Below are 11,997 nucleotides of genomic sequence, written 5' to 3'. Positions count from 1 at the left end.
TCTCTCGTGCGCTTTCTCTCTCACTCTCTTCCCCTCATCTCTCTCTTTCCCTCTCTTCCTCTATCTCGCGCTCTCTCTCTCTCACACTCTCTTCCCCTCGCTCTCTCTCTCCCTCTCTCTCGATTTCTCTCTTTCTTGAGGCGGTAGCGCTGCTGGACGACGCTGTGCGACTGATTGTCTATACAGATGTCTAATTGTCTATCAGACTGATTGTCTGATGGTCTTCTAACCCTAGCAAGACTATTTCGTGGAGCTAGCAAAGCGGTAACGTTTTTATATAACTTCACATAAATGTTTATACTATATATGTTAATTCGGGTGGCACTCCGGCAGCCCATGTATATACTATGTTAACTCGGGTTTCCCAGCAGCGGCCAGCGAATCCCCCCCCCCCACGTCCCGAATATCGTGACCGTACGTCGAGCGGTTAAGATTTGTGCCTAACTGTTGACGGACGGACGCTCGGACGCTCGGACGGATGGACGGACGATCATGCGATTCTACAAGCTGCATCTGACTATGTCAGATGAGCTAAAAAAGATCACAAAAAAGATACATGTTGCCCATAAAATTTATCTCGTTTTTTATAGTACGAACGAAATTTAACGTTCTTAGCTGCAGCTTGTACTATGCTATGGGGCATGGCCTGAAAGCATATAACTTACTCTAGTGAGCTCACACCACCGACTAACATGTGCAGGTGATTCAGAGTTGTGATAGAGCATGTTAGATGGCGCTTGGCATGATCCAGCTGCTTAATATCTCTTGTTATCTCCTTAACCTGAGCCAAAGAAAAGAAACAGGATTAATTTACACATATATCAATTCACATAGATTAATAACTCCTAGAACCATGTACAACAGTGACACACGTAAGATTTTAGTGGTAACCTTTGTATTGTTGGCTTCATGTGCATATATGTGGGTGTGCAGCAGTGTGTGTTTATATTTGAATGGGTATGTGTGTGTCTGCATGTGTCTTGGACCTACCATTTGTTCACTCTTCTCAGCCTTATCCTTGATATCTTTGATCTTAGTGAACAGTTCCTGTATAGCTTTCTGTGCCTCCTCCAGAGCCCTGTGACCATCTTCACTCACGTTTGTTTGCCCACGAACGACTGTCCTAATTTCATCGTCTAAATGCCTATTACAGCAAGAAATACAGAGAGATGAAAGAGCTATGAAATACAGACTGTATGTATTTTACTACATAGACTTTATGTCCACATATATGTACATTATGTACCACATAACCAATGTCGTGAATTCATTTTTCATGATCTTTACTGGACATGCAGCCTAGGTTACATACCTTATCTTGTATCTCATTTTACTGACAACATCATCGATGTTTGCTAGTGATTGTTCTGTGGGAAACAGCGAGTTGATGTATTCGACTGCATTGAAATCTGGTCGGTCTAAAGGATCATTGCTTGGAAGCACCTAGAAACGAGATCACAGGCACTTAGAACGTCTCAATAATAAAATGATGGTAAATAAACACAAAATGTATCCAGGGTTCTCCAAGCTTTTTCATTATAGCATGGGGGTGCTGCCTTGACGGTCCTAGTTGCAAATCGCCCAAAGCGGTTTGCGTGCTAGAGGGGTCCGGGGGCTATGATATTTAGCATGGCGGCTACAATATTTAGAGTGGCGGGTGCATTTTAGGATGGCGAGGCTCGACGATAGCCTGGCGGGCCGCCAGGCTATAAGTGCTCTTGGAGAACCCTGGGGCCGGTTTCACGAAGCGTACTTAAGTATTGAATCGTGATTAAATCACTAATCATGATTAACTTCTCGTACTTAAATTAAAGTGACTGTTTCACGAAGCGTAATTAACTTTAATCATGATTAAGTTAATCACAATATTTAATTCTACTCAGGAGCATGATTAAATCCACTAATCATAATTAGTTGCTAGTACTAGAACTTAGAAGTAGGTAGTACTAGTATATTAAGTACGCTGCAGATTTTCCAATTGGAAATTTTACTTCAATTTTTTCCCAAGGAAATTTAAATTATCTAAGATTTGCTGTACTACTTCAATCATTATAGTTACAAATTAATTCCTTTTCATGTACCGAACTTGAAGATAATTTTGGCGTATTGGTCCGCCATATTGAATACCGTGTAATTTGTTTTAGACTGGTACTCGCTCCCACCTTGATTACTCGATTCCCATCGAGTAACTAAGCCGAGAGGGGAGCGAGTACCAGTCTATTCATGTTGAAGTCGGCTAATTATGTGATTAGTTAAATATGTACTTAAATCGCTTCGTGAAACAGATTTTTGAGTATGATTAACTAATCATAATTACGGGAAGTTAAGTATGATTAGTGATTTAATCATACTTAAGTTAAGTACGCTTCGTGAAACCGGCCCCTGGTATCTACTACCAAAGGCACAAACAACAAAACTCTATGACTATAATTATAAAATAACTCTATATAATGAAATCTCCATAATTTTTGTTGTTTGCGCACTGCGGCGTTGCCGTTGGTGCAGTGTTCTGTGTTGTAGAGGCGCATTTGAACGGCATTTACAAAAAGTTATTGTTAATATAAATATTAGTAATAATACGTGAAAGAGTAGAGAAACATTAAAAATAATACTTTGGTAATAAATACATTTCGTGTGTATTTACCACATCATTTTATTATTGAAACATTCCAAGTGCTGGTGACGTGTGTCACTATGTCAGTGTTAGCTCTAGTACGCGTTGCCTGTACGCGGGCTATAGTACTAGAGCTATGTCAGTGTGTGTGATTGGAGGTAGTGGCAGTGCAGTGGAAGTTGTATAGGCAAAAACAAAACAATGGATTCTCTTAACCTGTACACACTGTCACAATTAATACGATCATTTCAAATCATCAAGATTAAGACACCTTTGCCTACCTGGTCAATTGCTGTCTGAACTTCAGGTGGAAAGACTATTGATACGTTTAAATGTGGATCATCCAGCACATCTTCTTCTTCCATTCCTGCCATCGTGTGTGATGTTCTGATGTCATATAGATGGGCGAACGCTTTCTTTCGCCCCATACGCAAGTGTTGTAGACTGTACAGATTGCCGTCTATAAACCACTGGCAGAGACATGGCAACTAGATTCTGACCCACTTCCTCATTCGTTATATGAATTTCGGTGAGGGAGCATCACCTGGAGGATGATCCGCACAGGCACAGCAACTAGTCTGCAGGAGTCAATCTACTACGCAGCGAAAGATGGAATGGCGATAACTTTGTACGCGATCTTGGAAAACAAGACTGCAGAAGAAGTGGGAGAACTGCTCGAAACACCATATTCCGAAGATGGCCAGAAAACAACGCCCATTATCGTCGCAGGTAAGCTCAAGCTCTGGAGTCGCAGCTTACCTCGAATGTTACTATACTCACACGTACGCCTCAACGTCTGCCGAGACGTAGGTCACTAACGCTCATGGGGTCTATGTCCCCCAGGGTACTGCCGGAACGTACCCTAGGCCTAGGTACGGCCCGGCAGTACCCTGGGGGACATGGCCTCTATCCTATGAGCGTCACTAACCTCGTTTACCTAAGTGCTGCTGTATCGATTTGCCGTTCCACTATTTATTCTTGATATCGGCAATATTGTCTCTAGTATTAAATTAATACATCTCATTTTAAATTTATTTACTTTATTTATTTGAATATTTACAGCGCGTCATGGAAATGACAAGATGGTTAAGATGCTGCTGACAAAATTCAGTGCCAATATTGAGCAAACAGGTAGGTAATTAGAGAATTCAAATTTAGCAACCAAGATTAGTTTTTGGAAGCTATATCCTTTTTCCTAGTTTAGCTATGGTATGACTATGACTGAGTTATGCACTATGTCATGAATTCACATACTTCTAAACTGTCCATCTCTGCATTTAGAATTATTCATTCGGCGTATTCAATACACTCATGTACTAAATTCGATGCTTGCCGCAACAGGTACGGTAAAGTTTGATGGCTACATGATAGAGGGAGCCACCGCGCTGTGGTGCGCGGCCGCCGAAGGTCACATGAACGTCGTGAAGGTTCTCGTCGAGCACGGCGCTGACGTCAACCACCCGACGTCGACAAACTCGACGCCGCTGCGCGCCGCTTGTTTCGACGGCCGCCTCGACATCGTAAAATATCTCGTGCAGAACAAAGCTGACCTTCTCATCGCGAACAAGTACAACAACACGTGCCTTATGATCGCCTCCTACAAGGGTCACCTTGGCGTCGTGCACTTCCTGCTCGTGGCGGGCGCGCTGCCGGACGAGCGCGCGCACTGTGGCGCCACCGCGCTGCATTTTGCTGCCGAATGCGGCCACCTCGACATCGTCAAGTCGCTGCTCGTTCACAACGCGCGCATGCTCCCCAACGATTTCCACGTGGACCCGCTGCTGTCGGCGGCCGAGAGCTGCCAGGCGGAGGTTGTCGAGCATCTCATCTCGTCGCCGCGGACGACGCGGCGGCGCTGCGTCGACGCTTACGAACTTCTCGGCGCGTCGTTCGCCAACGACAAGGACCACTACGACATCGAGAAGGCGTTCACGTACCTGATGCGCGGCATGAAGGAGCGTTACGCGGACCCGCGCGCCGTGCTGCGCAAGGACCCCGCGGCGGTGCGCGTCCCCGCGTACGCGCGTCGCGTCGAGTGCGCGACCGTCAACGACCTGGAGGCGATCCGCGACGACCACGCCGCGCTGCACATGGAAGCGCTCTCGATACGCGAACGCATCCTCGGCGCCGGCAACCCCGAAGTGCCGCACCCGATCATCTTCCGCGGCGCGGTGTTCGCCGACGGCGCGCGCTTCGACCGCTGCGTCGCGCTCTGGCTGCACGCGCTGCGGCTGCGGCAGAACGCGAGCCGCTCGGTGACGAAGGACCTGCTGAGGTTCGCGCAGGTCTTCTCGCAGATGCGTCACGTCGGGGTACCCGTCGAGTTCTCGCACCTGCACGAGGTGCTGCAGCATGCGTCCGTCGAGCTGCGGCTGGACCGCGTGCGCGCGACGGAAGCGGACGACGGCGTCGAGCGTACGGCCGCGACGGAGCAGGCCAACGCCAACCTGCTGACGATCCTCTACCTTGTGATCGTGTACGCCGGCGGTGCGCGCGGCTACGCGGACGCGCAGCGCGCGACGATGTGCCGGCTCGTGTACGCGATCGTGCGCACGGACCCGCGGCGCCGCGACGGCGCGTCTCTGCTTCACCTCGCCGTCGACCCGCGGACCCCCGTCGACGACTTCCACACGAACGACGTGTGCGCGTTCCCGAACGCTCCCCTCGCCAAGCTTCTCGTCGCGTGCGGAGCGGACGTTAACGCCGTCGACGCGACGCGAAACACGCCGCTGCACGTCATCGTCGGCTACCGCCGGCCCGCCGCTACAGAGCTGCAGGCGGACTTCAACGTGCTGCACTCGATCATAGAGCTGCTGGTGGACAGCGGCGCGCACCTCGACCCGTGCAACGACGACGGACAGACGCCGATGCAGGCGTCCGTGACTGGCGTCGCCGAGGTGATCATTCGTACGCAGATTCAGCTGAGTCTGAAGTGCATGGCGGCGCGCGCGGCCAATCAGCACGGCATCGCCTACGAGGGACACGTGCCAAAAAACCTCGAGGGCTTCATCGCCATGCACGGCTGCCCCGCTGATAGGGGGCGCCACTCTGACAAGGTGGAGCGGAGTCTGCGCGCAGATTCGAAGACAATGCCCGAGTGAAGGGACCCCGGCGACCGGGAGTGTTAGTGTAACAAGCTGGAGTGTGGTCTGTGAGCCAATTCAAAAACTGAGTGAGGGGACTGCTTGTATGTGATCATGTGATTCCTTGCTGTCATCGTTGTTACTGCTGTTGGTTCAGTGCAAACGATGATCGTGTAATATTCCCCTGGCGTTAAGTTTGTTAAGTTATTTAATAGAAATTTTGTAGAAAAAATGGCTTGACTTTTTGGTAGTCAATTTATTATTATTACATATACACTTGTTAGGTTGCCGAGCAATTATTAAGTGTGGATAGGTTAAATTTGTTTTGGATAATCGGGTGTGGAGCAACTTGAAAAGTCGTCCAGATTTTTTTTTCATTAATTTCTTTTATTAATCTGGTATCTAGAGCATGATATGTGTCTATGAATAATTACTTTCATTTCCAGGGGACGTGCTTGTATCCACTTGATTTCTGGCTAGGGTAACTAAAACTGAACTGCACATATCATCCCTTGTATTGTCCCATGTCCGAGAGATACATGCAGTGCATGTTGTTGTTAAACTGCTGGATCAAAGTAAGTGGTCAGGTTCTTTTTGCGGGACGAGGTAGTATGTGGTTGGGTTCTGTACGGAGTTTTTGCTATGTTACTTAATTTGTGCTTTGTGTAAAGTGCAGTAGCATACACCGTCAGCAGTTCATAAAAGGAACGGCTGCGCGTTATGCGCAGCAAAAATGCTTTGCCAAATTACACTTGTTTTCATATAACGTCAACAAATCTGTTGCCCTCATTTTATGAGAACAGTGTATGCTGCGCAGTGGGAAGTGGGTGGGCATCTAACGGACCTTGTGTGATCCTAGGTCCCCAAATAGCCTTGCTCTCTTTCCATGAGCCACTCTTCTTACGAAGGCACGTTAACGTAATAGCACGTGGAGGAGAATAGTGAGTTATGTGTACAGCAGAACAGTTCAGGTTGGTGAGACCACTCTCAAACGATTTCTTCTCTGTAGCCAGCCGTCTGAGCATTAAAGCCGTCGTCTAATGGCTTAGTAATGCTAGTACAAATTTGCTAGATCACCTGCTGTGTACATGCTACATGGTACCTAGGTGTGTATATCAGGGGTGTATAATATCTAGAGATCATATTACATTATATAGATCTATATTATCAGGAGTAGATAGTATTCCCTATTATCTACTCCTGATATTATGACACTCCTTATAATATATTCATGTATCATCTGTAGGTAGAATCAGGAGTTTGATGATAAAATACTGTTATCTTACTCATTATATAAATAAACAATCAAAATATTTTTTTAATAGTTTTGATTGGTCGATTATAGCAAACAGGAAATCCTTTAGGAGTGGTTTGGTGATTGGCTGTCAGTCTGCCAGGCATTCCTCTCGTTACGAGTGAAAATTGCAACTCATACTCAATAAGACATTGTGTTGCATCCAATATCACCCAGTCACGTTGCTTAGCTCTCACGGCCTTCTCTTTCCGGCCTTCTCTTTCCTATGAGTGCCCCAAATACCCAATATCACCCAGTCATGTTGCTTGTATTAGCTCTCACTGCCTTCCCTTTCCTATTAGTGCCCCACATACCACGAACACTAGGCGCGTTTACGCGCATCATGGGATGCAGTACATTTGACTGAAGCCTTGGTCTGCTTGCAAGTCTAGAGCAGCGATATCTTTGTACTCTTCCTTTCAATTGGCCAGTGCTATGGTATCCTTGTACTCTTCTTTTCTCTTGGCTAGCATTACGCATTTTTGTGCTCTTCCTTTCACTTAACAAATATTATGGTGTCCATGTCCTCTTTTCTTTCACTTGGCTAGTGCTATGGTATCCTTGTACTCTTCCTTTCATTTGGCTAGTGCTATGGTATCCTTGTACTCTTCTTTTCTCTTGGCTAGCATTACGCATTTTTGTGCTCTTTCTTTCACTTAACAAATATTATGGTGTCCATGTCCTCTTCCTTTCACTGGGCTCAATATAGACAGGACAGCTGTTGTGCTGGCAGGGTTTCGTATCGCGATTTCTACGTTACATAGGTGGCTGCTATTTAGTCGCACAGACGGGGAAAATGTCCTTAAATATAATTATATATATAAATTTTTAAATGATGCAAATCTGACCCTACAACAAATATTTATTAACTTTTTGATTTTCTGCAAACTATCACGACGAAATGTTAAAGTGAAGGGTCGATAACTCTGAGGAATCAAACACATGGAAAATTTACATTTTATTCTTGATGACAGCACCAAATAAAACCCGGTGGATACATGATCATGATGACATGAGAGGGTCAGGTCTCTAAACCTACTTGTCTTTAGGGAAATAAACCCTAAATTTGTTGAAGTGTACGGTGTTACACATTTATTTACCTGTTGTCTGAACACTACTGATTTGCAATTTTCGTGAGCATGATGTAACTACATACACGTGAACCTAGCTTGAACGTCATGATGCACATGTTATGCATTGCAATGGTATATGGGTTATAGGGTCAGGCAGCCGTGGTTAGCTTGTCTTTGTTGATTTTCATAATAAAGCTTTAAAACCTGTGAAATCGTATTCCCACAAAGTATTTTTAGCGTGACCGTGCGCCGTGAGGAAGTTACTGTATACTGGTATAATTGCAGCTAAGTATATCTATTAGCATTAGATGAGAAATTATATTGCATATTATTTAGTGTTACATGTTAAACATTCCCATGACAATAAAATAAAGTCTACATTGCAAGATTGATAACGAACGAAATAGACACAAAGAAATGTCACTATGTAGGTAAAAGTTACTTGGTGCCCATAGAACAAGCTGCCAATGTCGCTTCTCTATCCAAAGTACACTTCAAAGCACTATAACCTATTTGACATGGTGCTATTTTTTAAACTCGCTTTATTTTTCAAGCAGAATCTTATGCAACTCAAGGATGTCATGGCACAATGCAGTGGCAATTCTGCTGACATATATGCACAATAATGGCGAGTCACAGACCTGTGACATACTTAATTATCATAACTGTACATATGTATGCGAGCATACAATCTTCAGAATATCTACTGATCGTGACGAAGTTTTACAGTTAAATCCAATAGACTAGCACCTTAAATACTGCAAATTCAATAAAACTGAACGTAGAATTGTGTGTTCGTGAGATGTTACTGTTCAAGTTACCCTACATTAAGGAAGGCAACTGATATGTGGCTATATAATACTACTCATGTGAAATTAGTCATGAACAACATTCAGCATCTGACACCACAACCTATGAATGTGACCTTGGATATTAAGAAATTCAGTATTTGACTGTTACTTTATACCATCAGATTATAGAACTGACTACAGCCACAAAAAGTTTGCTTTCATATCAGACGAAAAACATTCCTTATATTATTGTCAGTAACGGAGTCTTGGGTTCTGGTGTTTACTATACTACTATTGCAATTGTCAACTCATCATTTTAATCATCTTATCATTTTGAAAATGTCTTCGGACTGTTAACTCGATAGCAGTCGTAACATATCATTTGCACAGATGCTAATAGCAAAAATTTAAAGGCTTTTTGACCAAGAAATACAAAAGTAGACACACTAGTATAAATTGATTGGACAATTTATAGAAAGAGGTATGGCCACTTATTGAGTTCCTTTCAGGGTAGTCTCCAGATCATCACTTTCTTTCAACTCCTTCAAAATAGACAGATTAGATTAGTCAGGTGTGCAGTGACTAGATATATTATAAAGTTAATATAGCCTGTATCAAGTTAATCCCACTGATTCTTATGAACTGGCAATTCTTGTAGAGATAATGACCGCAGTTTTGACCTTTTAGAATACAGTACCATTTAATACTAAATATAATAATTCTAATAAATAACAATTAAAATTATAAATTTTCTTACAGATGCATGCATAGTTACTGTACCTTAATAATATCTATTCCACCAACGAGTTCACCATTTACATAAACCTGAGGATAGGTGGGCCAGTTGCTATACGTCTTCAGACCCTGTCTCACATCATCGTCATTTAAAATATCGAATGTTGAGTAAGGAACTCTGAAATGCAAATTATTACGTTTTAAAAACAATATACAGTTACAAAGACAGATTAACCTATAACCCTGGAACTTTGTTCTGTAGTAATTCAGTAATATGAAATCAATTCATTCATTCGAATATCTCACTGTTATCACCACATTACTTTTGTGATTACCGCATTGCACCAATCAAAAGGATAGGGAAGACGCCATCTGTGTGCATTTGGAACTGTGACGAGTGTATTTGCTGCATAGATATGGTACATTTACTCACCCTGTGTCGTTAAGAATGGCAACAAGCGTCTTGCTAAAACCACAGCGGGGTGACTCCGTATCACCCTTCATGAAAACCATGCACGGTGCCTGATTTATTAACGTTTTCAGTCTGTAAGGAAGAGCAATTGCATCTGTTATTCTCCACACTATAAACACTACACGCATATATATTATAGCACAGTTCCATAAACTGTAACACACATGTTATAACACCCACATAAGCATTTAACTGTATTAAATGCCAATTTCCTACTAAAAATGGAAGACAAAATACAAATGAAGAGCATGTACTTAGTCATCTAGTGTGTGCACGTCACAATTTTTTATGAAGTTACATGTCTATATCTATTATATAGCTACATAGATTAACGGATTTCATATTTAGTCACAACTACCGTGCATTGGTGTCTTGTTTCTTTGGAAGCATAGCATCTAATTCACCACTTGTGGCCATTTCTTTGAGTATGTCCAAACCTCCAACAAGTTCCCCATTGATGTACAATTGCGGATAAGTCGGCCAATTTGAGTATGTCTTTATCCCTATTATTATAATTGGATGCAATGTGTTGAACTGGCTACATAAAAGGTGTTATTTCATAAATAACTCCACAGTTGACAAAAATATAGCGAAATATAGCCTCACCTAATAACAAACATGTTAGCAATTACTCCAGTATAAAAATTACTCTGGGTTTGTGCTGAAAATAGCAAGTAATGCAGGCATACTTTATTCACATAGTGACAATTCCCTTGATATCGGCAACCACCAGACAAAAGTGCATCTCATTGAGTGGTGTAGTGGTTACAGACTGGTACAACAGCTCTATTGCTTAATTCAAGTTACCATGTAAAAGTATAGGGAACGGGTCTCACGAGAAACAAGTGGCATCCTCATGTAACTGCATCAACACAATATAAACAAACATATTTCAATCATTGTACATTTTTGTGAAAATAACAATGTACGAGTGTTCTAAGACACGTTAGCCTTACTTTAGACACAAGTACTAATTATTAGTTTGCCATATTGGATCAACTAGTACTCAACCTTACCTTGTCTAATTTCCTCATCTGCAAGGATGTTGAAGGAACTATAGTTGGCATTGAGTTCATTAAGGAGGGCCACTGTCTGTTTGCTAAAACCTGCCAAACATAAATGCACATGCAAAAGATCACCAATAGATTGCATATATTACAGTTAACTAAAACGATTTAAATATTTTTTTTAACTGGATTTAATCAGATTTCATTCAGTATATATGTGAAGTTTGAGTGCTACACACCACATCTCGCTTCATCTGGTGTTCCTTTCATGAATACCATGCATGGTGCCGAGTTGACCAACTTCTTTATCCTTGTGTTTAAATCCTACAAAGCATAAATTAACAGTTACGTGTTCTCTTATCTAGATTTGTTCATATTACAAGTCAGGAGTGAATAATAATACATTATCTATTATTATTCACTCCTGATATTGTGTTGTGATACACGAATCCACGTTTTAAGAAAACAAATGAAATCTGTAGCCACAACCGCATGCACGCACGCACGCACGCACACACGCACACACACACGCACCACGCACGCACGCACGCACGCACACACACACATATATATGCTATGTGCCCCTATGCATGCATGTGCACATGTGCTGCACCGTCTGAGAAACCAGACAAGAAATATCTTACATATGAATAATGTTGTATCTGTCATCCTTCCCAGGACTTGCACGCAGGACCACTAATGAATACATACATCAACATATCAAACACCCCTCAGGAAGATGTTACACTACTCACTTCTTTAGATGGAGCAGGAGGAGCGCTGTAACCACCACTGCCAGCAAGAGCCTTGGCTTTCTTTGTCAGTTCCCGGAGCATGCTGCCCCATCTAACTGTCGATGGCCAGCACCACCCTGAACAGGCAATAAACATGAAGCTAGAGGTCAAAACAAACTACATCACAGGCCATA

General features: G+C 43.1%; 3 protein-coding genes across 3 annotated transcripts in view; 1 reads left to right on the top strand and 2 right to left on the bottom strand.

The window, feature by feature from the left end:
• The window catches only part of LOC106812673 (vacuolar protein sorting-associated protein 53 homolog), a 20,727-nt gene extending 17,620 nt beyond the window's left edge, over positions 1-3,107 (bottom strand). The window contains 4 exon segments of the mRNA XM_014816603.1: positions 666-781; positions 991-1,144; positions 1,313-1,443; positions 2,896-3,107. Of these exon segments, the coding sequence (XP_014672089.1) occupies positions 666-781; positions 991-1,144; positions 1,313-1,443; positions 2,896-3,042 (548 nt within the window). The 5' untranslated portion in view covers positions 3,043-3,107.
• Positions 3,108-3,154: 47 nt separating this feature from the next.
• On the top strand, positions 3,155-8,276 carry LOC106812672 (protein fem-1 homolog B-like). Its single transcript, XM_014816602.1, has 3 exons — positions 3,155-3,343; positions 3,677-3,745; positions 3,956-8,276. Exons 1-3 carry the CDS (start codon positions 3,166-3,168, stop codon positions 5,713-5,715), a joined length of 2,007 nt encoding a protein of 668 aa, XP_014672088.1. The 5' UTR covers positions 3,155-3,165; the 3' UTR covers positions 5,716-8,276.
• A 313-nt stretch (positions 8,277-8,589) lies between these two features.
• LOC106812671 (glutaredoxin 3-like) overlaps positions 8,590-11,997 on the bottom strand; it is a 21,589-nt gene continuing 18,181 nt past the window's right edge. The window contains exons 6-11 of the mRNA XM_014816601.1: positions 11,309-11,393; positions 11,079-11,168; positions 10,421-10,565; positions 10,024-10,134; positions 9,636-9,768; positions 8,590-9,397 (exon numbers count right to left, since the gene is read on the bottom strand). Of these exons, the coding sequence (XP_014672087.1) occupies positions 9,347-9,397; positions 9,636-9,768; positions 10,024-10,134; positions 10,421-10,565; positions 11,079-11,168; positions 11,309-11,393 (615 nt within the window). The 3' untranslated portion in view covers positions 8,590-9,346. The remainder of the gene's footprint in view (positions 9,398-9,635; positions 9,769-10,023; positions 10,135-10,420; positions 10,566-11,078; positions 11,169-11,308; positions 11,394-11,997) is intronic.

Source organism: Priapulus caudatus, unplaced genomic scaffold (genome assembly GCF_000485595.1).
Source record: "Priapulus caudatus unplaced genomic scaffold, Priapulus_caudatus-5.0.1 Scaffold673, whole genome shotgun sequence".
Classification (NCBI taxonomy): Eukaryota; Metazoa; Priapulida; class Priapulimorpha; order Priapulimorphida; family Priapulidae; genus Priapulus; species Priapulus caudatus.
Note: the sequence above shows the minus strand (reverse complement) of the source record. Positions and strands in the feature narration are given on the sequence as shown.